A 24,675-nucleotide genomic window follows, 5' to 3' on the forward strand; every position below is an offset into this window, starting at 1 on the left:
GGTATAATGAATGGAATGTCGACGGCACAGCCCATATGTTCCAAACCCTGCTGCTTGGGCGTGCAGCAGCCTGCGATGAGCCCTGCATTCCAAACAACTCGCAACAACAATGCCCCATCCATATAACATTTCTTCCACGCCCTCAAATCTTTCGCTCGCTCGGTCTCTCGCCAAAATGCTCCGTCTCGCCATCTTGTATCCCCCATCTCTCGACGGCGACGACATTTCTCGCCGTGTCTGCGGGACACTCACTCGGCCCATCCCAGCGTCTCCAGCGTGCCCCGGGCCTCCGACGGCGACATGCTGCTCACGCCCAGCTGACGCACCTGCGTGCCGCGGCGCAGCCGTTGCAGCCCGACTGCCACCTTCCAGCTCTCCGTCTCGTCCAGCACAAACATGTACCGCTTGCCCTCCTGGTCGCGCACGGTGGCGCGGAGGATGTGCAGGCCCTTGGCCTTCCAGCCTCCGGTCTGGCCCGAGGGGGATTGAATGTTAGTATTCTTGAAAGTCCGCTCGCACAAGCCAAGACGACAGCAATCTTTGCAGGCACGCAGCATCTCAGTCAGGTACGCGTCGGCTTCATCGCCCGTGAGGACCTTGGCGTCCCTGTCTGCGTTGCGGCGGGCCGTGGCCAACTTGAAAAGCACGTGGGGGGGACTCTTTGCACCGGCGGCGGGGTTCGAAGCAGACGCGGAAGCAGCAGCAGCAGCAGCAGAATTCAAGCAGTGCGGGGGGCACCATACCTCGACATGTTTGAGGGTCCACGCCTTGACGTCCCATTCGCGCTGCGGGACGCCCCGGACGTCGTCGTCGATGAAGAGACCCTCGGTGGTGACGCGCAGGATCAGCCCGTCCGTCACTGATCCCACGCCCGATACGAGCTGGCTGGCCGGCGTCTTGGCGAATTGGTTCATGAAGAGGTAGACGGCGTTGATGACGATCTTGTCCGGGTCCTTGGTGGTGTAGGGTCCGCGGAAGGACGGCGGCGGAGAGGTGCGGGCCGTGGTGTGCGACGGCGCCCACGACGACTCGGATCCGCCGACGGACGATACCGAGGGCCTCCGCCGCGACGGCTTCGGCTGGTCGTAGGGTCGGAACGAGTGAGCGTCCTCGTCGGCGCTGACGTACGTCTTGGCCGTCGGTGCCGGCGGCTTTTTGCCGGGGCTCGGTGGGTTCTTCGACGGCGAGCCGCCGCCAGCCTGCGAGGGGGCAACGTTCGGACGGCCGTTGGGCCACATGCTCGTCTTCTCGCCGACGCCAGAGTATGCGTACGAGCTGCCGCCGCGACTGGCGCCGGCGGCGGCTGCCTTTTGTTGGTCCTCTCGCGCCTTCTGCTCCTTGGCCTCCCTTTCCTTCCTCTCGTTGGCCAGCTTCTCCTCCAGGTCCTTCTTCCTCTTCTCGGCGAGGTCCTTGTCCTTCTTGTCCTGGGCTTCTTTTTCCCTTCTCTCACGGTCCTTTTCCCTTTCTTGCCGCTCCCTCGCTTCCTTGGCGCGCAGCTCGGCCAGTCTCTTGGCGGCCTCTTCGCGTCGCTTCTGCTCTGCCTCCTTTGCCTTGCGCTCCTCTTCCTTTTTCCTCGTCTCTTCGCGGGCCTTTTCCCACGATCCCTTGGGGGTCTCCGGTTTCGTCGCTCCAGGCTGCGGTGTCGACCGTTGTTGCTGCCAGGACGGCTTGGGCTTGTCTTGCTGAGGCGGAGGTGGTGCTGCGCCGCCTCCGCGGGGGGGAGGGGGAGGGCTCGATTCGCCGTGCGGCGGCGGCGGCGGGGGGCCTGCGTGTGATCCCGACGCTGAGGTGCCAAAGCCTGCTGAACCACCTCCTCCCGACGACGGGCTCGGCCTGGCCCCGGATGGGGCGTCATTCTGTGTCCGCCCGAGCGACCAGGCGCCGAAGCCCACGCCTAGGATGAGCAACGTTATGCCCATGTTGCCCAACCCCTGGAATCCTTCCCACCATACCCTGAAGGCGGGGGCCATGCTCTGGAACACGGCGACGAGGATGAGTGCCGAGGCGAAGCCGGCCGCGAAGCTGTTGACGTTGGGCTGTAATGACGGCAAGTACAGGAACCCCGAGCCAGCAGAGTGCTCTGGTATGACGAAGATGTCGTACTTGCCAGGCGGCAGGCCCGACGAGCGAGGCGCCTCGCCATGAGGTGGTGGCGGCGGCGGCGGCGCGCTCATGTCGGCCGCTCAGCACGGGCAGGCGGCGATGATGGGCGATCAGCGACGCAGCGGGTGCGATGTCGATGCAAATGGAGACGAGTGCTCGGTCTATAGGGATATCGCGAAATCCATGTGGCGAGCGGCGACGAAGAGACGACTGCGGCCGTCACGTCAGCGTGCGGCTGTCCTCGGACGGCGACAGGTCTGCAGCGTTGGAGGGCGTCGGGGAGGCTCACCGATGCAGGAAACGGACACAGGGCGCGGCAAAGGAAACAAACGCCAGGCTCCAGCAATGCAGGCGACAGACGGCTAAAGGAAAAGACTGAAAGAAGAATGCCACAATGCACAGGGACGATAAGACGTTGGTGTTCCGAGCCGTCGCAGCTGCAACTGTCGGGTTAGTATAGGGGGGAGGAGAAGGGGGGGTTAGGATATGAGCATGGGGAGAAGAGAGAAAACAGAGGCGAGGGAAATTTTGTGGTGGTTGAGACGACGAGCTTGTGACTTCAGGTTTGGCGGCGTCGCTCACAGCATGGGGGCGGTTTCGCGGTAGTGGGTGGGCACCTGAGGCAGTGGAGGTTGGGTCGGGTCGGGTGTTCCACGGCGGGCAGTCCTGGGGCTGGAGGTTGTTTATTTCCAGGCGCTGTTGCCAGCCCGCACCACTGGCAGGCGGCTGGGGCATCAACCTAAGTCGCCCACCTGAATTGCAGGCTGCCCGCGCTCCCCATCTGCTGGAGCAGCAGGGCGGGGCTTCCAGGTCCTCGTTGCGGGTGCCCACTGCAGGAAGGTAGGTACCTAGTAGGTGAGATGCAGCGGCGGCAGCGCTGGAGCGCTAGGTACTAAGGTAGGTAGGTACAGTAGCTAATAAAAACGGCGGGCCCAACCCCAACCAACCACTGGAACCAACCTGCCCGGCTGATGAGGGACCTGGGCAGGGCAATGCACTGGGCTGGAAGAGGCCGACTAGGGCCGCACCAGGTTCGACGCCCAACTCGTTACCCAGTGGAGCCCAAAACACCAAGAACAGAGCTGCGACTGTCGACGCAACGCCCGCGTCCTAGAGCTTTTCCACTGACGGGAGGCGCGGGGCTCCATGGCGAGTGCGGTTCGAAGCGAGCCCCGAAGGATCGACGCGGGCGCCAACGGCCGCGACGATGAGCAAGGCATTGATTTGACTCCGTCTCTTGGCGCCGTTGGACAGGGTCAACGCGCTTTGCAAAGCTGCCCGAACGCGTCGATCCACCAACACACCACAGAGTTGCCCGTGCTTGCAACAGCGACAGCGACAGTGCGCCATCGCGCCGACCAGCAGGTTCCGTCGTTGTGGACTGTTCCCATCGCAACAACAACACTCTTACCTCTCCTCTGATGCGATTCGATTCGACCACGACGACGAACTCGGGCCCGGGCTCTCTCCTCCAATCGGGGCCCCGGCCGCGCCGCGCGTCGACCAAGTCCCGCGATGCGTCCATGCAGCTCGGCCACGTTGCGCTCCTCCTGCTTCTTTGTCCGCCCGCGTCGTCGTCACCCCACTTCCTCCTCCTGTCGTTCTGGCGGTCAGCGACCCCGAGCTGCTGCTGCTCCCGAGGCAGGCAGGCAGGCAGGCAGGCAGGCGAGCAGTACTATCTACCAAGGCCCCCCCTCCCCCCGTCCGGCGCTCCACCCCATCACCTCCACGGCGGCGCGTCCCAGGGCCTCCGGGCGAATCCCAGGAGGCGGCCCAGGGCTGTCTGTGCCTCGCCGTGGGGCCCGGCGGCTGCACGCTGGATCCTCCCCGGGCGCCGGACCTGGCTGGACTCTCTCCTTTTCTCCTCTCTTTCTTTCTTTCTCTGCCTTGCTCTCTCTACTACTGCCCCTCTGGCCAGACGCCAGGCCTGCTGCCGTTGTTCGTGAAGTGCCTGTGCCTACCGCCGTGGACGACACAACACTAGCGATACGAGAAGCTCGCTTCTCTACCCGCGCTCAGGAGGAAGCCAGCATCCGTTGCCTCCCCCGTAAGTGACGCCCAGCTCGAGGCCTGCTGCTCAGAGCTAGAATAGAAAAACGAAGACCCTCAGCAACAAAGTCACTTGGTGAGGCGGGACCAGGGACATCGTTGTCGTGGCAACGGCACTAGCCCTGGCGCGTCCAGCTGCCGCTTGGGGCGGGAGCCCGCAGACGGGTGGAAGCGGTGACGTAGCGCCACCTGGGCGGCGCCAAGTGGGGGGAGGGGACGACATGGAACCCGAACTGGCTGCCCCGTCCGAAAGGGCCAAGGCAAAGGGTCCAGAGACTGACTCGGGCGGCGACTGGTCGCCTCCGATCCACCCCGTCTGTGCCTCGCGCCGTGATGTGATGCCTCGGCGACACAGCCCTTCTTCTACAAGTATGTGAGCGACGCGTATACTGCAGGCAACCTACCTTAATAATACGTAGCTGCTGCCTCGGGCACTACCTTAGTACCTTGGGTAACTGCCCGTGCTTTCCCAGCTCCTCGGCGCTCGCTGAAAAGGTTCGTATGTCGTCGCCGTGCGACGCATGCATCGCGCCGCAGCCGAGTCCTGCTACGTACCCGCCCGCACCTGTGCAAGGTCCCGTCGTCTCGAGCACGCACCAACTACAAGCAAACTGAGGTGTGCGATAAGGTTATCATCAGCAGGTTGTCTTTTGCTGTGTGTGTATCACCGTACGTACTTCGTATCCCTCACACAAACCTCGTCCACTACTAGGTGCCCGAAGCCGAGCCATGCCGCAAGGTAGCGAGGGACCGCATTATGCCATTATTATATGTGCTATAATTACCTCACGCTCGAGTAGCCTTCCTCTCTCTGTGTCTTCCAAAAGTCCACGCGCCATGCGGTGGTATATCGCGGCGCAGGAACGCAATCGCTGCCCTAGCCGAAAAGGAATCCCAAGAAAGCACGACATAGTGCCGTCTCCCACGCACGCATCGCCGTTGCCTCCTCGCCGGCCGAATGCAAACCCCCGTGCGTTTGTAGTGCGTACGTAGCGAGCCAGCACTTCCATATTACGGCGCCGCAGTCCCCAGCAGCGCCAGGAGCACCTCGCCCAGCCACGACAGCCCGCCCGCGAGCCGCGCCGCCACCCAGAGGCACCACGCCACGGCCTCGAGCGCGACGAGCACGGCGCGCAGCGCCCAGCCCAGCGCCGCGGCGGCCAGTCACATCTTGCGGATGCGGTTGTTCGCCACGTCCACCTTGCCCTGCAGGCGCGTCGCGTCCTGCTCCATCCGGTCCAGCATCTCGCTCTGCGCCTCCACCTCCTCGTTGATCTGAAGGCCCATCTCGCGCTGCCGCCGGATGATGGCCGTGAGCTGCTCCAGCTGCTCGTCCTGCGCCGCCATCTCCTGCTTCTGCAGCAGGAGCACCCCCGCGTTGTCCAGCTCCCTAGTCCGTTCCGTCTCCGGCAGCGGCGCCCCGAGCACCCGCCCGCCCGCGGGCTTGCCGCCGCGCAGCAGCGTGGCCTTTTCCGACGCCGACGGCGGGCCCTGCGCGGTGCCGATGCCGATGCCGATGCCGCTGCCGCCGTGGGATGCCGACGAGGGCATGTTGTTGGAGAGCTTCTCGAGCACGTCGCGCTCCATGCGCGCCGCGGAGACGAGGTCCCGCCTCCTCCGCAGCTCCCCGTCGCCCAGTCGTGCCGACTCCTGAATCTTCCTCAGCCCGTCCGTCAGCGTCGCCGTCAGGCTGCCCGCCTTGACGAGCGCCTTCTTCGCCGCGGCGCCCGCCTCGGCCACGGCCGTGCTGTTGCTCCCCTCGGCGGCCCCGTCCCGCCGCGACAGGCACTGCCTCGCCTCGTGCAGGCAGACCTTGAGCTCCCGGTGCATGTCCAGCCACGTGCCGGGGTCGGCCGCGCCCGCCGCCGCGTTGCCCACCATGCCCGCCGCGGAGACGGCGGAGCTCGTGGTGCTGCCCACGCTGGGCAGGTTGAGGAAGGACCGCCACGCCGACGTGTCGCGCCATCGACGGTCGGGCGTCTCCGCGATGGTGCGCAGGTATTTCTCGAGGCCGAGCTGGCGCTCCCGTGCCAGCGCCGGCGACGACACGGTCGACTTGAGCCAGTGCTTGCCGGGGAGCGGGTGCGGCGGCGGGGCGCCGACGTGCTCGACGAGGGCGGCGTGGAGGCTCGCAAAGTCCGAGTAGCGCTTCTGCACGATGTAGGAGCGGAGCGGCAGGCGGAGGGTGATGTTGTAGAGCGTGTAGGGTTTGGACGAGCCCTCGTCGGAGACGCTCGTCGATGGGATGGCGATTTCGGGTGGCGGTGCCATGGCCACGCGTGCTCCTTCGTTTGTGCTCTGGCGGGAAAGGGGGCGTCTTCGTCCGTCGGTCGCCCAATGCAGAGAGGTACGGTGACGACTGAGTATGTTTGTTTGTCGGAGATCGGTTGGGCTGTACGGATATGTGTTAATCCCAGAGGTCGAGATCGGTGGCGTCGTGTGACTTGCTGCGAGGGTGCAGTGGTGAGCCGTCGAGGGGTGGATGGAGGTGATCAATGATGCAAGCCCGCCCGGCCGCAGCAGCAGTAGCGCCAGTCTGCAGTCTGCAGCGACGTTAGCGCCCGGGTCGGCGAGATGGCGGCGCTCTAGCTTTGTTGGGTGGCGGGCCGGGCACTGCAGGGCACCTGAATGGAGGTACGTACTGGACCTCAGCGAGATGAAGTGGCTCCTGGTCGCCTGCCCGCTCACCTGAGCGTGCCTGGCCGCTGTCTGGTGTTCACCCTCTCAAGCTCACCTGGCCCGTGACATGGATTAGGTTGGCTCAGTGTCCCCCGTGAGTGCTTCATCAAACCGCACAATTGCCTGCCTAGTCTACTGACCAAGCAGGGACTTTTCTAGGTAAATAACTACACTGTGCTTGTCCCCAGTAGCGCAGGCAGAAACAAATCGTCAACTCGCGTGCCAGTCGTGTGCTGCCTGGAGTCTGGCTGGTTGTCAGCCCGTTGCCGACTCACTGAGGCTGTTCACACCCGCAACCTCCTCGGCACGTCTGTTCCCGTTTCAGCTCGGATACCTACCGAGCAAACACGGGCCAGCTTGAGCCTGACTTTTTGACTGCCGTCATCATCGCGCAGCCAGGGACTTGGGCGCCAACGCTGCTTCGTCGCGATCCGCTTCGCCTACCCTACATGACACCAACAAGTCAAAGCAAACATGACACGACCCTGGGCTCATATCCCATCACTTGTTTCAAATGATCCTTGATTCGTTGCATTGGCCCAGGAGCCTCCCAACTAATTGTCCAACATGTTCTAGACCCCTCCCGGATACGGGAGTCTCCCCGACCAAGACAACACCACGCCGTACTCACGGCTCATTAAAGCGTTATACCCCAGTGGCGATGCCCGGCTTGCCAGCCACTTCCCAGCCAGACCCTTTTTCATGTGCTCTAAACGCCCAGCGACACCAGCTCTGCTTCGTCGCACAGACTATGCTGCCGCCTAAAAGGTCTCCTGGTCGTCGAGCGCCGCCTCCTCCTCGGGAATCTCGAAGCCCTCCTCGGTTGAGTACAGGATGGCCTGGATTTGCTTGATGAGGCCGTCCTCCTGCTTCTCCAGCTCTGGGTCCTCCTCGACGGCCTGCTGGATCAGCAGCTCAATATCGCGCAGCTTGCTAAAGTAGAAGTCGCGCTCCCTCTCGAGCCCAGAGACCGTCTCCTTGAGGGTCGCATTCTCCTGCTGCAGGGCGGCGGTGCCGGGGCCGGCGGCCTTGGCGAGGCGGGGAGCGCCCGTCGAAGGCGTGGTGCCTCCTCTCCGCGCGCCACCAGTCGCGATAGGGGCCTTTGCGGAGCTGGGCAAGGCGCCGCCCTTTCGGCGGGCGACGGCGTCGTAGTCGTGGTCGGGGAAGTTGAGGTCCCAGAATTTCTTGGTCCACTGGAGGAACTCGAGGTTGTCCTGCATCTTGCACTTGATGAGGGCTTCGACGGGGATGGGCTTGTCGATCTGTTTCTTCGCGAAGATGTCTTGGACCGTCAGTCGCGAGAGCGAGGCGGCGGTGGAGCCGGTCACTGCTTACTCTGGAGCACCTTGAAGTTTTGGATGTATGCCCACTCGCCGTTGGCGTTGAACTTGACCTTGGACATGGGGACATCCATGTAGATGCTGTCAAACACCTGGCACAGAGCGGCTCTGCGAGATCAACCGTGATTAGTCGACGTGTCGTGCGCGCCGGCACAGCACCGCTTGCGGGCGAAGCGCCATCGGAGAAGAAGCGGGGGAGGGGCAGGTCAGGGTCAACTCACCCAGTACCACACTGCTCAACCTTGGTGATGTTGAGCTGGAGGAGGCTGTTGAGCCATTGCACAAGCTCCTGCCTGTTCTCGTGTCAGAGCGGACCGCCTCATGGGCTCGCGGCTCGCGGCGGGCACCAACCTGGACTCGCCCATCTTGTTTGTTTGTGTCGGCTCGGTCGCGGTGCGGCTGTGGCAGAGACTCGCGACGACTCGCGGTGAGAGCGGCGAGTGGGTGAAATGAAGCTGCTCGGTGGAGATGTAACGCTCGAGACGATGCCGCAGACGAAAAGGAAAGACTAAAAAGCACCGGGTATCGAGAAACGGGGATGAAGAATGGCGAGGCAGTGATGGAAAAGGGTGCCTGGAGAAATTAACCCACCAGGCCGGCCAGGTGGTGGATGGACGGTTCCAGATGACGGGCGGGCAAAGCAATGGCGCTGGTCGTCCAATCAACGGCCGAGGTGGGGCGCCGCGCAGGCGACGAGCGAGGTGGGCTTGGTGGGCGACCGGGAAAACAACGGGCACTCCCGGGGCGGCGCTGTGGTGCCCGTGACTGGCCTGAGCAAATACGGGGTGCCCGGTGCCTGGAACTGGAGGGTGCCCCATCCCACCGCTGATGAGCGCGCCACGGGACGCTGGCAGCGGGGGTTGCTCAGTACGCATTCGTACCTTGTGGGTGCCCATGGTGCCAGTGAGGGCCGGGTGCTTCTACGTCGCCAACATGCGAATGGCATGTTTTCCCCCAAAAAATGCCAACCTCAGCTATAGCGTATCATGACGGCTCAGTCTGGCGGCTGATATAATGTGCTTCAACTTTGCTTCGTCGTTAAGAAATGGCGTTCATCCGTCGCCCACTGACGGCCCAGACCTGGTGGAGGTGGGCGGGCTGTTCCAGGCACGGCCCAATCAGGCAAGTTCTCCTCACCGCCAAAATTTTGAAGCGGCAGAAAATCAGCGGACCCCGGTCTCAGCGCTTTCTGCAGACCAATTTTTGCATCCTGAAGGCTTGCCATTGCTCGTAACGACCGGGTCACCCCCCAATTGCCACATCGTAATGGCGCCGCAAAAACGGAAACCCGAGGACGACTTCATCTACACTCTCTCCGACAACGAGGACGGCCCCGCGGTCCCGGAGGAAGAGCTGCAGGCCGCAGAACCCCCGAAGAAGAAGGCAAAAACAAGTAAAAAGGCCAAGCCGACCAAAAAGGACAAGAAGAATGCGAAGCAGGTAGACGAGGATGAGGACGAGGAGGGCGAAGCCCCGGAGGGTGTTTGGGGGCGCAACGACGAAGACGACGGCGCCATGGACTCGGATTTTGAATTTGTCGCGGAGGACGCCGGCCTCGGCGAGGACGAGGAGTTCGAGGGCTGGGGCTTCGAGGGTGCCAGGAAGGGCATCTCGTCGATCCGGAAAGGCGTCGATATTGACGACATCATTCGGCGCAGAAGAGAGAAGAAGAACGGCAAGGGCGCCGGGCAAGACGCCGAGGAAGTGGCCGGTGATGCCGACCCCAGCGATGCCGAGGACTCCGAGGTCGAGAACGATATGGAAGTCGACCTAGACGACGATGCCGACGAAGTTCTCGCCGACGACGCCTTTGGCATGAATGCCGCTTCCGAGGACGAGGCATCGGAGAACGAAGGGTCAGAGGACGAGGACAAGGACGTCGGTGATGAAGACGACGAGCCCGCCTCAGACAACGACTCTGTTGCCACACCCGTCGCCCACCCCGAAGACGATGGGTCTGACGCCAGCGACCAGGAAGATCCCGAGGAGCAAGCCAAGCGGGACGCCTTCTTTGCGCCCGAGGACAAGCAAAAGCCAGACAAGACCGATGTATCCTCCTTCATGGCACTGTCCTTATCCCGGCCCATCCTGAAGGGTCTTTCGGCTGTCGGCTTCTCCAAGCCCACGCCCATTCAGTCCAAGACGATACCGATCGCGCTGCTGGGCAAGGACCTCGTCGGTGGCGCCGTGACGGGTTCCGGCAAGACTGGCGCTTTCATGATCCCCATCCTGGAGCGCCTTCTCTACCGCCCCAACAAGGTCGCGACGACTCGCGTCGTGGTCCTCACGCCTACTCGTGAATTGGCTATGCAGTGCCATGCCGTGGCTACGAAGCTGGCGTCTCACACCGACATCAAGTTCACCCTGGCCGTTGGTGGTCTCAGCCTCAAGGTTCAGGAGGCGGAGCTCCGGCGCCGACCCGACGTGGTCATTGCCACCCCGGGTCGCTTCATCGATCACATGCGCAACTCGGCCAGCTTCAGCGTCGACACGGTCGAGATTTTGGTGCTCGACGAGGCCGATCGCATGCTCGAGGACGGGTTTGCGGACGAGCTGAACGAGATCCTCACAACCCTGCCCAAGTCTCGACAGACCATGCTCTTCTCCGCCACCATGACGTCGACTGTCGACCGCCTCATTCGACTGGGCATGAATAAGCCCGTGAGACTGATGGTGGACGCGCAGAAGAAGACAGTGGGCACGTTGGTGCAGGAGTTTGTGCGCCTGCGTCCCGGTCGCGAGGAGAAGCGCATGGGCTACCTCGTGCATATCTGCAAGACGCTGTATACGGAGCGAGTCATCATCTTCTTCCGGCAAAAGAAGGAGGCGCACAGGGCGCGCATCATCTTTGGACTCTTGGACCTCTCCTGCGCCGAGTTGCACGGAAGCATGAACCAGACACAGGTTAGTACGCGCCCGCCCGTTGACGCGGAGAGCAACATGCTAACTTGCACAGCGAATCGAAAGCGTCGAGTCGTTCCGTGACGGCAAGGTGTCGTATCTGCTGGCCACAGACCTGGCCTCACGTGGTCTCGACATCAAGGGTGTCGACACAGTCATCAACTACGAGGCGCCGCAATCCCTGGAAATCTACGTGCATCGCGTCGGCCGCACGGCCCGCGCGGGGCGCAAGGGTGTGGCGGTTACGCTCGCGGCCGAGGCGGACCGCAAGGTGGTCAAGTCGGCAGTCAAGGCGGGCAAGGCGCAGGGCGCCAAGATTGCGAGCCGCGTGATCTCGCCAGGCGACGCAGACAAGTGGCAAGGTCAGATTGACGAGATGGACGAGGAAATCGAAGCCGTCATGCAGGAGGAGAAGGAGGAGAAGCAGTTTGCTCAGGCGGAGATGCAGGTGAAGAAGGGCGAGAACATGATTGAGCACGAGGCCGAGATCAAGGGACGGCCCAAGCGCACGTGGTTCGAGACGCAGCACGACAAGAAGAAGGCCAAGGAGGCGGGGCGGGACGAGCTCAACGGCATGCGCGAGACGATGAAGAAGAAGGGCAGCGGGCGGCTGAGCAACAAGGACAGGAAGCGACTGGACGCAAAGGCGGACCGTACCGAGGAAAAGCTGTGGAAGAAGGGCAAGAACGCGGCGGCGGCGGCGGCGGCCGGGCCCAAGGGTAAAGGCGGCGGCAAGAAGGCGGGCAAGGCGGGCAAGCCGAAGGGCAAGGCGCGGCGGTGATGGTCGTCTGGTGAGGTGGGGAGTGATGCATGATGATGGACGGGCGGCATTGCGCGTGTAAATGAGTGTGAAGAGATTATTGTACCGCCAAAGCAGTCAGTCCTGGTGCTACCGAGGAGGTCCTTGTGCCGGGTCCTTTGCGTCAGGACGCTCGAGCCGTGTCGCGAAACCCGGAGCGTGACGATGCTCGTGGCAGCAGAACGTCGTGTAATTCGCACGTCCCCTGCTGAGGTAGGTTGGGTGGTTGGCGGCGCCCCGCCGTCGCCGTCGCCGCCGCCGCCGCCGCCGCCATGTGATGACATAAGGCGGCGGCGGCCTGGAGCCCATCACGAGCTCGCTTTGCTTTGCATCTGCATTCGACGTCGCCTCCCAGATCCGAGTCACGGCATTGGACGTCCGGTCAGGTGCCTGCATCAGCGAACCGCCCCGTACAGGCACGGTGCCTACCTCGGAAGCGAGCCAGCCTACGTCGTACAGCACCGACCGCACCGGACGAGCGAGCCTGTCTCCTGTAGCTGGCAGTAACCAGCAACCCTGCTGGGGCAGGACTGGCTGCGGGTGGCGGGCTGACCTCCAGCGCCTCCGAGGGACGGACATTCACCTCGGTTATAAAAGCAAGCGAACGCTGACGACAGTTGTGTGCCCCGCGACTGTCCACGATCGACAAGCTGGCGCCGCTGAGCCGACTGTTTGGCCTCCTCCGCCCACCCCCGCATCCGCATCGCACCAGGCCGGGCATCATACGATACTTCCTCCCTCGTCTCCACGATCGCTACCGCGAACGCCTTCTCGACTTCCACCTCGAAACTCTCCCCTCGCTCAAGCACCGCCTCCAGTCGCGCGTCCATCGGTACATCCTCGGCCGCCAGCGCAGGCGCGCCGACGGCTCTCGCGTCGTCGACCTCGTCGCGAGGCACGGCCGGCGCCTCCTGAACCCCCCGAGACCGCCCAAGGATGCGAGCGGCCTCCCTACTAGGCGACCTACCAAGAGGCCCAGCCCGGTGACCATGGCGGGCGTGACGGAGCCCGGCGATGCGTCGGCGCAGGACCTCGGCGAGCGCGGCGAGAGGGGGTACAGGCGCCGCAAGCTCGCCGCAATGGCCGGCAACATATACCGCAGCGGGCAGGCTGCCGTCAGCGAGATACGTGAGTCGTACGTGCAGGCGAGAGCAAGAGGCATGGACGACCCCGGCCAGGAGAGCACGCATATTCCGGGCGCCTTCCCCGACGTGGCTATAACGTCGCACGGCGACGAGCAGATGGTGCTGTTTCCGTCGTACGGGAAGCACCATGTCAAGCGGGACTGGAGCAGGATGCAGCAGACAAACGTCGAGGCGGCGCCCCAGCCTGGCAATAGGGAAGACGAATGGTGGCGACAAGATTGGGAGAGGAGCGAGGACGAAAAGGCCGTCGTCGACGTCGACGTCCGGGGATGGATCTACAACCCTCACACCGGGCCCATGACCAGGAGGAACCGCATCTTGATCGGTCTCGCGCGCCAGTTGAGTGGCATATCGGCACCCAAGGCGGACCAAAACTCCACTCCAGCTACTGGCACGGGGCTGCAGCAGCAGCAGCAACAGCAACAGCAACAACAGCAGCCATCACCGCTACTTAGCCATCACCAGATGCACGAGCAGCAGCGCGAGCAGGAGCGTATCGCACAGGAAGCCGCCGCCATCGAGCGCAAGGGCCAGGAAGAGAAGCGCGTCGCCTACGCGGGCGGCTATAGCGAGGCACCGCAAGGGACCTCGGCTCAGCCTGGCGCCGACACCTTGCGTCCCTACCGGCCTCGCCGTCGCGGCAGCCAGACTCCCGAGTCGGCGCCGGGGAGCCCTAACCTCGGGCCGCGCCAGGCGTCGTCGAGCGTCTACGAGATGAGCGAGGCGGAGCTGGTCCTCGCGAATGCCAACCTCATGGCCCGCGTCGCCCCCTTCATGACCAACCCTCTCGTTGCGCAGCCCATCACCATTTTCTTCTACAACGAAACCCAGTCCCAGTCGCGAACGGTCCTTACGAATGACGCCGGCCACTTCATGGTTCGCGCCCCCCTCGACTTTGTCCCCACCGAGGTGCGCGTGCTTGCCAACGAGCGGCTCTCGGCGACGCAGGAAATCAAAATCATCGAGCCCCGGGGCGTGAGCCTCATCAGTGACGTCGACGACACCATCAAGCACTCCAACATCTCGGCTGGCGCGCGCGAGATCTTCCGTAACACATTTGTGCGCGACCTCAACGACCTCACCGTCGACGGCGTTAAGGAATGGTATACGCGAATGCACGACCTCGGCGTCAGCATCCACTACTGCTCCAACAGTCCCTGGCAGCTGTTTCCCGTACTGGCGAGCTTCTTCAAGCTCGGTGGGCTACCCCCGGGGTCGCTGCACCTGAAGCAGTACTCGGGCATGCTGCAGGGCATTTTCGAACCCGTCGCAGAACGCAAGAAGTCGACATTGACCCGACTCATGCGTGACTTTCCGCGCCGCAAGTTTCTACTCATCGGCGACAGCGGCGAGGCGGACCTGGAGGTGTACACTGACCTAGCAATGGCAAACCCGGGTCGCATCCTAGCCGTCTTCATCAGGGATGTGACTACGCCAGAGCGGACGGGATACTTTGACTCAACGTTCGAGACGGCACGCCGCAAGACATCGAGCATGACGCTAGACGACGGCAGGCCATCGTCAAACGGGAGTACGGTTCGGCAGAACTCGGCTCCCGTGACTCCCATCGAGGGTGGTGGTAAGACATCCACGGGGCCTATGATGGGCACCTTGATCGACTTCTCCGACGAGCCAGAGCAGGCCAAGCTGGATGAGGCGGCAGCCCTCGCGCAGGTGAAGAAGGCCAACGCCGTGAAAGCTCTCAGTGCCACAGACCTGCTCTCAGGCAAGAAGGCTGCGCCGCCGCCGCCCGCGAAACCGGCCGCGCTGCGTGCGCGGCGATCAAACGCAGACATGCGCGAGGGTCCAGGGCTGGGCTTGATAGACAAACCGCCTCCGCCACCGCCTCGGAAGGCAGGGGCAGGGGTTCATCCGCTCTCGCAGATGCAAAAGTCATCCCAACAGTCGGTCAGCAGCCGGAGCAGCACCCCGAGAGCACGACCACCGCCGTCCCAGAAAGACCAGGCAGCCGAGCCCCCTCCACCGCCTCTGCCGCGTCGCCGTGGGCCCCCCTCGCTCAAGAACATGAGCCCGCGACTCTTTGGTCACGCGCGGTCCAACTCGGACGTGGACTTTGACCCCCTGCCGCCGTCATCGGCGGCGCCTTACGCCATGTCGTCGTCATCATCTTCGCTGGGTCCCGGCGCCTACGGCCGCTCCGGGGCGCGCTCGGGTGGGACAAACACCCCCGCGGGAGGCGGCTCGCCGACCCTGGGCCCCGTCAACAAGAAGCTGGAGCTGTGGCGCCGGCGGCTGGCCAGGGCGCACGAGGTGCTGGACGCGCAGGGCGTGAGGCTGTATACCTGGCGAAGGGGCCAGGACGTGGAGGCCGAGGCGGTGGGCATCGTGAGGCAGGCGCTTGAGGAGATGGCTCGCGAGGAGCGCCGGCGGCGGGGGAGGTGAGGCGTGCAAATGTAGGTCTGGGATGAAGGAATGTGGTAGGCGTACAAAAGGAGTGATTTGGGCGTCGGGGAGCTATGTATATACAAGCATAGTCTGGGAGAGGGCTGTAAGAACAGTGAACGGGGGCATAGCGGGAGGCATAGCGTCGAACAACAACACATGGCAGATTATGAATAGCGGCCAAACGAATATAACAGGCAATGATATAAGAGTGATGGGCTTGATTTGGGCCGTGTATATCGTAAGCGTCGAAGGCTTGAACAACTATCGCCCAGGTCTGGCCGGCCAGAGCTTATCGACTAGGTATCCGGTAGGGCCTCCGACCTCTGCACGAACGCCTGGGTGACGGAACTCGGATGCTTCTACCGGCACGACGTTTTCACGGCCACAAACTGATCATGGCTTTGTCTGTCTCATGCTCTATGATCCCGTTGATGGGCATCCGTCCCCCGTTCTCCACTGGACACACAAGTTCACTTGCCGTGGTCTGATGAGGGAGAGCATCGACAGTTGACGGGGGATTGGAGCGGCCGGCACCGCTGGATGGTATATATAGCACGCAGACATGCCGATTGATGGCAAGAAGTGGGAGGTGACGCTGTGAGAAGAAAGTGTTCCTTGGGCACAGGTAGTGTTCGCTGCTTTTTCACTGCTTGAAGCAGTCGGGCAGAGGCGACGCAAAATGCCCAACCGCGGGCGCTGTCTGTCTAATGCATCTGGGTAGTTTGACGACGAGTCGGCGTGAGACTCTCATAAGTTAGGCACCGGTCTTGCAGCCGGTCCGTCGCAGCACCACTTCTGCTGCACCACAAGAGGGCCAGAAGGCTGTTGCCGCTGCCGAAACCAAACCGGGCCATACGTAACGTCATATCCAGATAGACTGCTGAGTAACCCGGACGAGCAAACTCAATGCGTCCGACGAGCGCGCGGGCGCAAAGTGCACGCACCCTTCTTCAGCTCGGCCGGCCGCCTTCTTCTTCTTCTTCGCCTGAGGTGGGCGCGCGGGCGGGTGTTCTTACCCAAGACCCGCCGCGTCGGGAGCAACTGCCGAGGGAGCCGTCGATCCCCATGGCTCGGTTTCGGGGCGCATCTTGTTGTGCTACTACGGACGTACGCGGCCGGCCACCCCTACTTGGTCGACTCCTCTTACACAGCCCCCCGGAGCCGTCTCTGGGACCAAGTGGGTGTGGTATGGGAAACACGGCACTGGAAGAGCTGCACTGCCCATTGGATGCTCGCAACGACGGGATTACGCGGACGAGGTGGGCGGGCATGCATGTTCACACTTCTTCGGACGCATTGCCGTGGTGGTTGCCGCTTCGGCAGCACAGCTGGTTTGGTGTAAGTCGAGTTGGCAGACCCATGTGAGGCATAGCATGATGCAGGATAGAGCGCACGGGGGGACACCGGAACAGGCCCCATCTCGTCATTACGTTCATCACTGCGCTGCATCATTACCCAGGTAGCCAGCGCAGCGGGCAAACCGGCACACTAACTTAGCAAGCTGAGCCTGGGACGACGGGGGCGGCGGTGGGCGCGTCAGGATGGGGCCACCGCCGCGGCTGGGACGCCTTGGCGATGGCGGTGGCCCCGGCGCGGTTTGACGAGACGGACGGGTCATGATGACTATTTCTACTAGGTTGTCTCTTGGGGTTTCCGTCCCTCTGCTTCCGCAGTTCTCTCGTGGCACGAGCCGGCATACATCATCGGGCCTGCTTGCTCGACTCGTCCTGGGACGTCAGTTGCCGTCGACGATGCGATGGGTGGTGATTCCACCAGCACCACCAAAAGACTGGAAAAGCCAGCAGCATCGTCATCGCCGTCGTCACGGGATCCAAGCCCCGATGGGTAGTTACAAAAGAGGCCAGAGGCAGAGGGAGAAACATGAAAGAAGGCCAAAAAAGCAGGAATAAGCCGCCGGGCCCAAAAACTCTATCGCAAGCCGTCTCCGCGATGCTAGGCCAGCTCCGTCGAATGACATCACACCACTGTGACCTTGGGGTGTTCCCTGCAGGCCCGGGGTGCAGCGGCAGCGGCAGCGCACTAACTAGGCAGCGCATCACAGCACAGCAGGGGTGCCCGAGGGGCCACTTCCATGCGCCTTCAGCGACGATGGGCCGCCGCCGCCTCCACTGTCGATTTTTCATGTAGGTACCTAGCAGCAGCGGACGTGCGGTCGGTGGGGCCACCGCCGTGGTTAGATCCCCCCCCAAAGCCTCCTAAAGACCACCCCGGCGGGCGTAGGTTTCCCGCTAGTGGGGAACTGGAGCTTCCGTCCCAGCTGTAGGTGTGCGCCCGGGCTCCTGGAGAACTCCAGCTGGCACTAACCTACGGTGCAGTCGCAGTGGACGACACCGCCTGACCTCATCTACCTACAGGTTGAGCCCAGCCCAGGTCCCCGCCAGTCGGGGCAAGTGCAATCATTGCGCCAAGGGAAAGGTCAGGTAGTGCCTTCCTCTACTTCAAGTCAGGCAAGGTGAGGAAGGTACTTGGTAAAATGTACCCCGTCCACAAAGTACCTTAGGTACTCCGTAGCGGACGCAGGTGCAGCCATAACACCGACGGCGGCGGCGGCCTGCGGTGGGCTGATGCCGCGGTACCCAAGAGGTTACTTGGGCTCTTGGAAAGCGAATTGGGCGGGCGGCCCAACCCACATGTCGTCATCGTGCGAGAGAGTTCCAGGAGCTCCAACAGAGAGACGTAATCCAATGCTAACCCGGGCGCGCAACACCACTCGACACACGCACACAGACACACACACTCACACACTGACTGGCTGGCTGGCCCTCTCTCTGGCTCTGCTCTGCTCTGCTCTGCCGGCTGCCCGGGCCCCCGGCCGTGGACAAATAATAAAGCACTTGCCGTATCCTCCTCCTCCTCCTCCTCCTGCTCCTCCTGGCCCTCCTCCTCCCTCCGCCCCCGGCTGCTGTCCCACATCCTGTTTTGTTGCACATCGTCAGCTTTACACCCACCTAATCACTACTGTGCGAGGCGTGTGTGTCTCCCTGTTTTTGCACCCCCCTCGCCGCCGCCGCCGCGTAGCAGCAGCAGCGCGAGCGACACGTCCTTGCCATTCAATCAAATACAAAAACCGACCCCGGCTTTTCCTTCGCTCGTCGGATCGCGCGCCGCAATTTCACTACCACGGACTACCGCTACCGCTAGCAAGCAAGGGGAGAGAGAGCTCCAGACAGCCGGCTCCACATCACTGCCGCTGCCGCTCGCCCCCAACTGAGACATCCTCCCAGGTGTGTAGCTCGTCGCGCGACCTTGTTCCCGTCGTCTCCTCCCCAGCTCCTCCTCCGTCGCGCCATCCCCATTGTCCGCGACGTGGGCGAGAGAGAAAAACACAGAGGAGAAAGACACGACTAACCCCGTGCGTGTGCGGCCTTTAAGTCAGGGAAACTCGTCGGCGAGCGACGTATTTAATAATACCTGCGACGCGAAGCAGCCCTACCACCACCTCTCGCCGTCTGTCGCGCGCCCCGAGCGTCGTGATCCCCTCAACCTCACACCACCTCACTCATCCTTGAGCTGTCGCCACTCGTCGTCTGGCCGCCACCATGTTCAAGAGTGAGAGCGCAGCCTGCGGCCTTCTCAATGGGAAGCAGACAAGGCTAACTGAAGCAACAGACGCGCCCCTCGGCCTCGCGGCCCTCATCCTTCTCGCGGCCTCCCTCCTGTTCCTGTGGTTCGTCATCCTCGCCGGCGTCAGCGACGTCACGCCCCTCAAGCACACGTACTTCCTGCAGGCCGACACGGATGGCATCACCGGCGCCCGCCCCGTCTCCCGCTGGACCTACTTTTACGTCTGCGGCACTCCGGACAATGCCGACTGCGGCTCCGCCCATCCCGCGCCGCCCTTTGGCAAGTTCGTCTGGGACAGCAACCCGCAGAATGCGCCCGCTGCTCTGGTCGGCTCCCACGGCTCCGGCACCACCAGCTACAAGTACTACTACATGTGGCGCTTCGGCTGGGTCTTCCTGCTCCTGACCCTCTTCTTCGAGACCCTCGCCTTCTTCACCGGCTTCCTCGCCTGCTGCGGCCGCCTCGGCGCCGCCATTTCGTTCCTGCTCGGCGGCTTCGCTCTCTTCCTCTACTCGATTGCCGCCGCCCTGACCACGTACGTTTGCCCCTCCAGATGTCCTCCTCTTTTCTCTCCCGCCGCGTAACAAGCTGAGCTGAACTCAACTAACACTCGTATAACCAGCGCCACCTTCGTCATGGCCCGCGACCAGTTCCACGACGACGGCCGCGACGCCAGCATTGGCAGCTACGCCTTCGGCTTCCTCTGGGGCTCCTACGCCGGCCTCCTCATCGCCGTTGTGCTCTTCGCCCTCGGCATGCGCAAGGACCGAGCGGCCGGCGCCGCCACGGCCTCGGGCGGTGCAGGCACCGGTCGCCGGCGCTTCTGGGGACGACGCAGCCGCAGCACCCGCAGCCGCTCCTACGATGGCCGCCGCGTCAAGGACGACTACTCGTAAATGCACAAAGCGGGACATTAACCGGGCACGTCGCTGCTACGCGCACCAACGATTTCCGTTGTTTGCGCGGCGGATTCGTCAAGCAGCGGTCTGTGCTCGACCGACCGGCTGTTCTCCCGCCTGCACACACAGCTAACACACAAACACGCAACTGTTTTTGGACCGGCGTGAGGGCCGACAATTCAACAAGCGCGCGCCTCCTAATTAATGTAATCGGTAATCCACACGCGCCATGAGGCCGTCCTCGTTGAACGCGCGCGAACGCCCCCGTCGCCGGCTTTTTGCACCGCAACTTTGATTATTTTTATATTTTCCCATCACGAAGATCAACGACTTGTCCTCCTCGTGTGTACATAATCTGGGGGGAAGGGGGCCGTGTCCTCCTTGATGGGATGAGACGAGGGATGGAGACAGGTGATAGGGAAGGAAAAGGACGGACGATGATGGATGATGATGGGATGTTCGTAGTAGGGCGGATTCGTCACTCGTTTAGACGGCTAGGATACCACATGGGATGAATGAATAGGATGGATGGGATGAATGAACCTGGTTTTTGGAATGTATGGCCCGCCACATGCGGGCCGGACGAAATGACTTGTCCGTGTTTTCTCGTCTACCTGGTCGTGTGTCTGTCATGTCCTGCCCGTGTTTGTATTGATGACCTTGTGACGTGGGTTTGGGAGTGGGTTCCATGGCGGCGACCAGCGGGCAAGAGGATGAATGCGATGCCGTGTCTGTGCCTATCTGCACGGGTACCTGGGTGCGTGTACTGCCATCGAAGTCTTGCTCCCCCCCATTGTCGTGCCTGGGCATCAATCACTTCACTTCACGTCACTTCACGTCGCTTTTACTTCCGTCTCAACCAAGCCTCAGCATGGCGTCGCGAGGACAGGCAAGAGCAGCAACAGCAACAAGAGCAACAAGCCAAGTCAAGTCAAGTCAGGTCAAGCAGCCAAGTCAAAGGGGCATTCCTCGTCACCCGGTTTGTTCTTGTGTTTATTCGCACACCGTCGCGCTCACATGCCCTGCCTGCCCGACTACCTGCTTGGCTACCTGTCGTGCCGTGCCGGACCGCTCACCACCCAACCCTCTCCCTCTCCGTCCCCATCACCATCCCCTCTATGCGGGTATACATCGTGTATCAAAGGAAAACGAGACATCCATCCATCCATCCATCCATCCAGTCCCCTCCAGTGTAGTCCGTTGCACAATCCCCTTCACGGTCCCCTATGCACCCATTCATCCGCCCGTGACCGTTCTCCGCCCCAGCCATCTCGCCCATCTAGCTCGCAGAGCTCTGCTGCCGAGCATAAACAGCCATCGAAACATGAGACGCCTCCATGCATTGTAGATGTAAGAAAAGTGTTCCGATAAGAAGTAATCATTCGACCACCCTCAACCGTGACGCCGGCCATCAAACACCCTGTTGCTACAACATCGCGCCGAACACGATGCCAGCTCCGTCGGCCGATGGTGCGGGAGGGCGACGATCGCCCACGGGCAACGCCGAGCCACGAGACTACGCTCGCGAGGCGGGCCTCAAAACTCTCCGACAGACTTCTGCAGCAGTGGACTCCCGAGGGGGCTCACCGAGTCGAGCGGCGCCGCGTGCAGCGCCGGTCGAGAGGGTCCGCCGGTGCCCGAGCGCTCCTGCTTCCGCTTGAGCACGCCCTTGACCCAGTCGGCCACCTCGTCGTCCTCGGTCCCGCCGCCCAGCTGGATCTTGCCGACCGCCTCGGCCACCTTTTCGGCCTCCTCGCCCTCCTCGGCCTCCTCGGTGATGGTCTGCGGCTTCGAAAACGGCTTGAGCCATGGGTGCTGCAGCAGCATGGCGTACGTCGGCCGCTTCTTGGGGATCTTGTGCAGGCAGCTGCGCACAAAGTCGCGGGCCGCGTCCGAGAAGCCCTCGGACGGCAGATCCGGCGGGTCGCCTTCGACAATGGCCTATCGCAAATTAGTAACTATTCATTCCTGTCGGGCGAGAGAGAGAAAGATTGCACTCACGTTGAGTTGGCTGAAAATGGTCGACGACACCTCGGGCGGGTAGGGGTAGCGGCCCATGGCGCACTCGATGATGGTCAGGCCCAGGCTCCACACGTCGCTCTGCACGCTGTAGGTGCCGTCCGCGTTGCCCGACTGCGCCATGCCGCCGCCTGATATCCTCTCGGGTGCCATGTAGCTCTGGCAGCCAATGTTGGTCTTGGCTATGCTGGCGACGAGGTTGCCGCTGACGCCAAAGTCGCATATCTTGATCTGGCCCCTGGTGTTGACGAGCACGTTTGTCGGCTTGACGTCGCGGTGGATGATGTTGTGGTCGTCCTTGAGCGTCTTGAGGCCCATGACGGTCGAGTATGTAATCTTGCGCAGGATGCTCTCGGGAATGCCGCCGTCGTACAGCTTGTCGATGGAGCCGCCGTCCATGTACTCGATGCAAATGTACACGGCGCCCTCCTGGAAGAAGGCTCCGTAGAAGTCGATGATGTATGGCGACACGCACTCGTGCAGGATGACGAGCTCCTTGAGAATGGTCGTGAACTTGGCGTCGTCCAGCTCAAGCCGAATCTCCTTCATGGCCATGACCTTGCCTGTGGTGCCGTCGGCGCCGCTGGCGTCGTCTGCCGTGCTCCCCTGTGAAGCATCCGACGGCCTATGCTGCAGGCGAGCACCCGACAGACCCTGGCCGAAGCGTGGGACGGCGGGCTTGGCATGCCTGACCTTGTAGACCGTACCGTAGTTGCCCTTGCCCAGCTCGTCGAGCTTTTCCACTTCGTCGAGGGAGATGCTAAAGGTCTGGCCGTTGGCAAAGTTGACGCCTGTCCTCGTGATTGTGGCAGCGCCGTCAAAGGTTATCCAACCCTTCTCGGCGTCAATGTACTGCTTGTAGTCGTCGAGCTTGGAACCCTGGCCGGAGCCGTTAGCCTTTGGCTCGCCGGGTTTACTCCCGGTGATGTCCGAGAGCTTGAACCCGCCGGGGGATGGCGAGGCGCCGCCCATGTCGGAGAGCTTCATGCCCATGCCCAGCTTGTTGGCTCGTCGCTGGCTGAGGGACTGCCCCGTGGTCGACGGTGCCGAGTTGGCGTGCGGCACCGGGCCGGGCCGTTGCAGGTTCGGGGGCATGCGGAGGGTGCCCGGGAAGCCGTTGTGGCCGGCCATGGGGCCGCCGGGCGCGGGGGACGCGGGGGAGCTGGAGTTGGGCGTCATGCCCTTTTGCATGCGGTGCTGGTGCAGGGCGCGGGCTCTGGCCATGACGCTGTTGTCCATGCCAGCGGCGGCACCGGCACCGGCACCGGCACCGGCGGCGAAGGGCGGCCCCATGGGGACGGGATTCCTGGCCATGCCGAGGACGCCGCGGGGCGTCGAGTTGGGGTTCATGTTATGATGGGGTTCGGAGACGGAGCGCAGGGACGGCATGCGTTTGGGCTTGTCTAGCGAGGGTTCGGAGGAGGGGTCGGAGGCCTCGTCGAGGGGCGTGCTGGCTTCGGAGGACTCGTAGCCGGGGGAGACGGGCCCGTCGAGGTCGCTGTCGGAGCGCACCTCGTCCGGCGTGACCGGGATCGAGCCGGAGCCGCTCATGGCGTGGGAGTTGCGGCGCGGAGACGGAGGAGACGGGAGGAGAGGAGGGGAGAGGACGGAGGCTGGGTCGGGGCCTGAAGTCCGAACCAGGAATGAGGTCGGACGGCCTCAGGGAGTGGCAAGACCCTAGACCATGCGACGTGAACAGCCTCGCTGGTGAAAGCTTGTGGCTCGTAGGGTGCCGGAGGGGCCGTGTACGATGACAGCAGATGGTCGGAGTCGCCGGCCAAAAGTCGAGCGGGCGGAGTGTCTGGGCGCTGGCTGTCAGGCTCGTCGGGGCGCGTGCGGCGCGGAGCGAAGCGGTGCGGTTCGCGGCAAGTCTCTCGTGCCTACTGCGGAGCCGGATCGAAGACGAATGCGCAATGGGGGGCACGAAGGAGTCGCCCGTTGGGAGTCGTGCCTGCAATGGGAGGGGGGTTTGGTGGTTGGCGGTTTGGCTCAGGGCCGTCGAGGTTGGTGCTCGTGCAGTACAGCGAGCAATTGCCGTGGTGTTTGGGGGAGAAAAGCGACGCGAGCAGGCCGTGCAAAGCACGAGACGTCAGCGGGACGACGGCGAGCCTTGTCGGTAGTGTGCTTTGTGCTGGTGGTGGTGGTGGCAGTGACGGTGGCAGTGGTGGTGGTGGAGGGCTGGTGGTTGTACGAATAGTGGTGGCGATGTCGAGTTGGGGATTGCGGGACAAATTCCAGGTTGGCTGTGGTGGCCGGGGCGGGCGAGGCCAGCAGCAGCGGGCAACGGCAGCAGGCCAGGCCGGGCCACGCGGTCCCGTCGTCGAGGGGCGGCGCGCGGGCGGCCGATGGGCGAACCGCTGGGGAGCGGGCGGGCGGGGGTCCGCAGTAGGTTCCAGGTTGGAGCTGCCCAGCCTAGCCCAGAGTGTAGCAGCCTCCACTGGGAGCAGTGCAGTGGGCGAGCAGAGAGCACCTCGGCGGCCAGGCAAGCCAACGAGCAGGCGAGCCAGCAAGCAGTATCCCCCCAAGCGCAACGCAAGCGACGGACGGGGGGCCGTATAGTTGCGATTTGATGGGACGGGACGGTGCACCCGCAGTTGGAGGCAGGTTGGGCTGCGGGTGCCGACCAGGGAACGCTGCCGGGCCTGGGCCAGCCTTGGGAGGGCTTGGGCCTGGACCCGAACCTGGAAAGCAGCCGGCTTGGAGCTGGAGCTGGAGCGGGCGGGCGCCAGGCGGAACGGACGGGGGGTAGC

The 24,675-nt window shown here is 63.1% G+C and overlaps 7 protein-coding genes across 7 annotated transcripts; 3 read left to right on the forward strand and 4 right to left on the reverse strand.

Moving 5' to 3' along the window:
• Positions 1-248: 248 nt before the first annotated feature.
• On the reverse strand, positions 249-2,174 carry PLICBS_001677 (uncharacterized protein; the record flags this gene model as incomplete). Its single annotated transcript, XM_018317240.2, has 1 exon — positions 249-2,174. One exon carries the CDS (start codon positions 2,172-2,174, stop codon positions 249-251), a length of 1,926 nt encoding a protein of 641 aa, XP_018182765.1.
• Positions 2,175-5,316: 3,142 nt separating this feature from the next.
• PLICBS_001678 (uncharacterized protein) lies at positions 5,317-6,423 on the reverse strand (the record flags this gene model as incomplete). The annotated part of the gene is made up of 1 exon (XM_018317237.2): positions 5,317-6,423. The coding sequence occupies one exon, from the start codon at positions 6,421-6,423 to the stop codon at positions 5,317-5,319; it is 1,107 nt and encodes a 368-aa protein (XP_018182762.1).
• Positions 6,424-7,592: 1,169 nt separating this feature from the next.
• On the reverse strand, positions 7,593-8,536 carry PLICBS_001679 (uncharacterized protein; the record flags this gene model as incomplete). The annotated part of the gene is made up of 4 exons (XM_018317236.2): positions 7,593-8,113; positions 8,167-8,279; positions 8,393-8,464; positions 8,523-8,536. 4 exons carry the CDS (start codon positions 8,534-8,536, stop codon positions 7,593-7,595), a joined length of 720 nt encoding a protein of 239 aa, XP_018182761.1.
• A 901-nt stretch (positions 8,537-9,437) lies between these two features.
• PLICBS_001680 (nucleolar DEAD-box protein required for synthesis of 60S ribosomal subunit) lies at positions 9,438-11,853 on the forward strand (the record flags this gene model as incomplete). Its single annotated transcript, XM_018317235.2, has 2 exons — positions 9,438-11,075; positions 11,128-11,853. 2 exons carry the CDS (start codon positions 9,438-9,440, stop codon positions 11,851-11,853), a joined length of 2,364 nt encoding a protein of 787 aa, XP_018182760.2.
• Positions 11,854-12,860: 1,007 nt separating this feature from the next.
• PLICBS_001681 (uncharacterized protein) lies at positions 12,861-15,419 on the forward strand (the record flags this gene model as incomplete). The annotated part of the gene is made up of 1 exon (XM_018317234.2): positions 12,861-15,419. One exon carries the CDS (start codon positions 12,861-12,863, stop codon positions 15,417-15,419), a length of 2,559 nt encoding a protein of 852 aa, XP_018182759.2.
• A 3,563-nt stretch (positions 15,420-18,982) lies between these two features.
• Positions 18,983-19,903, forward strand: PLICBS_001682 (uncharacterized protein; the record flags this gene model as incomplete). Its single annotated transcript, XM_018317233.2, has 3 exons — positions 18,983-18,992; positions 19,053-19,542; positions 19,630-19,903. The coding sequence occupies 3 exons, from the start codon at positions 18,983-18,985 to the stop codon at positions 19,901-19,903; spliced, it is 774 nt and encodes a 257-aa protein (XP_018182758.2).
• Positions 19,904-21,442: 1,539 nt separating this feature from the next.
• On the reverse strand, positions 21,443-23,476 carry PLICBS_001683 (uncharacterized protein; the record flags this gene model as incomplete). Its single annotated transcript, XM_018317232.2, has 2 exons — positions 21,443-21,847; positions 21,908-23,476. The coding sequence occupies 2 exons, from the start codon at positions 23,474-23,476 to the stop codon at positions 21,443-21,445; spliced, it is 1,974 nt and encodes a 657-aa protein (XP_018182757.2).
• Positions 23,477-24,675: the final 1,199 nt, after the last annotated feature.

This window comes from Purpureocillium lilacinum (genome assembly GCF_023168085.1).
Source record: "Purpureocillium lilacinum CBS 284.36 DNA, scaffold_1, whole genome shotgun sequence".
Classification (NCBI taxonomy): Eukaryota; Fungi; Ascomycota; class Sordariomycetes; order Hypocreales; family Ophiocordycipitaceae; genus Purpureocillium; species Purpureocillium lilacinum.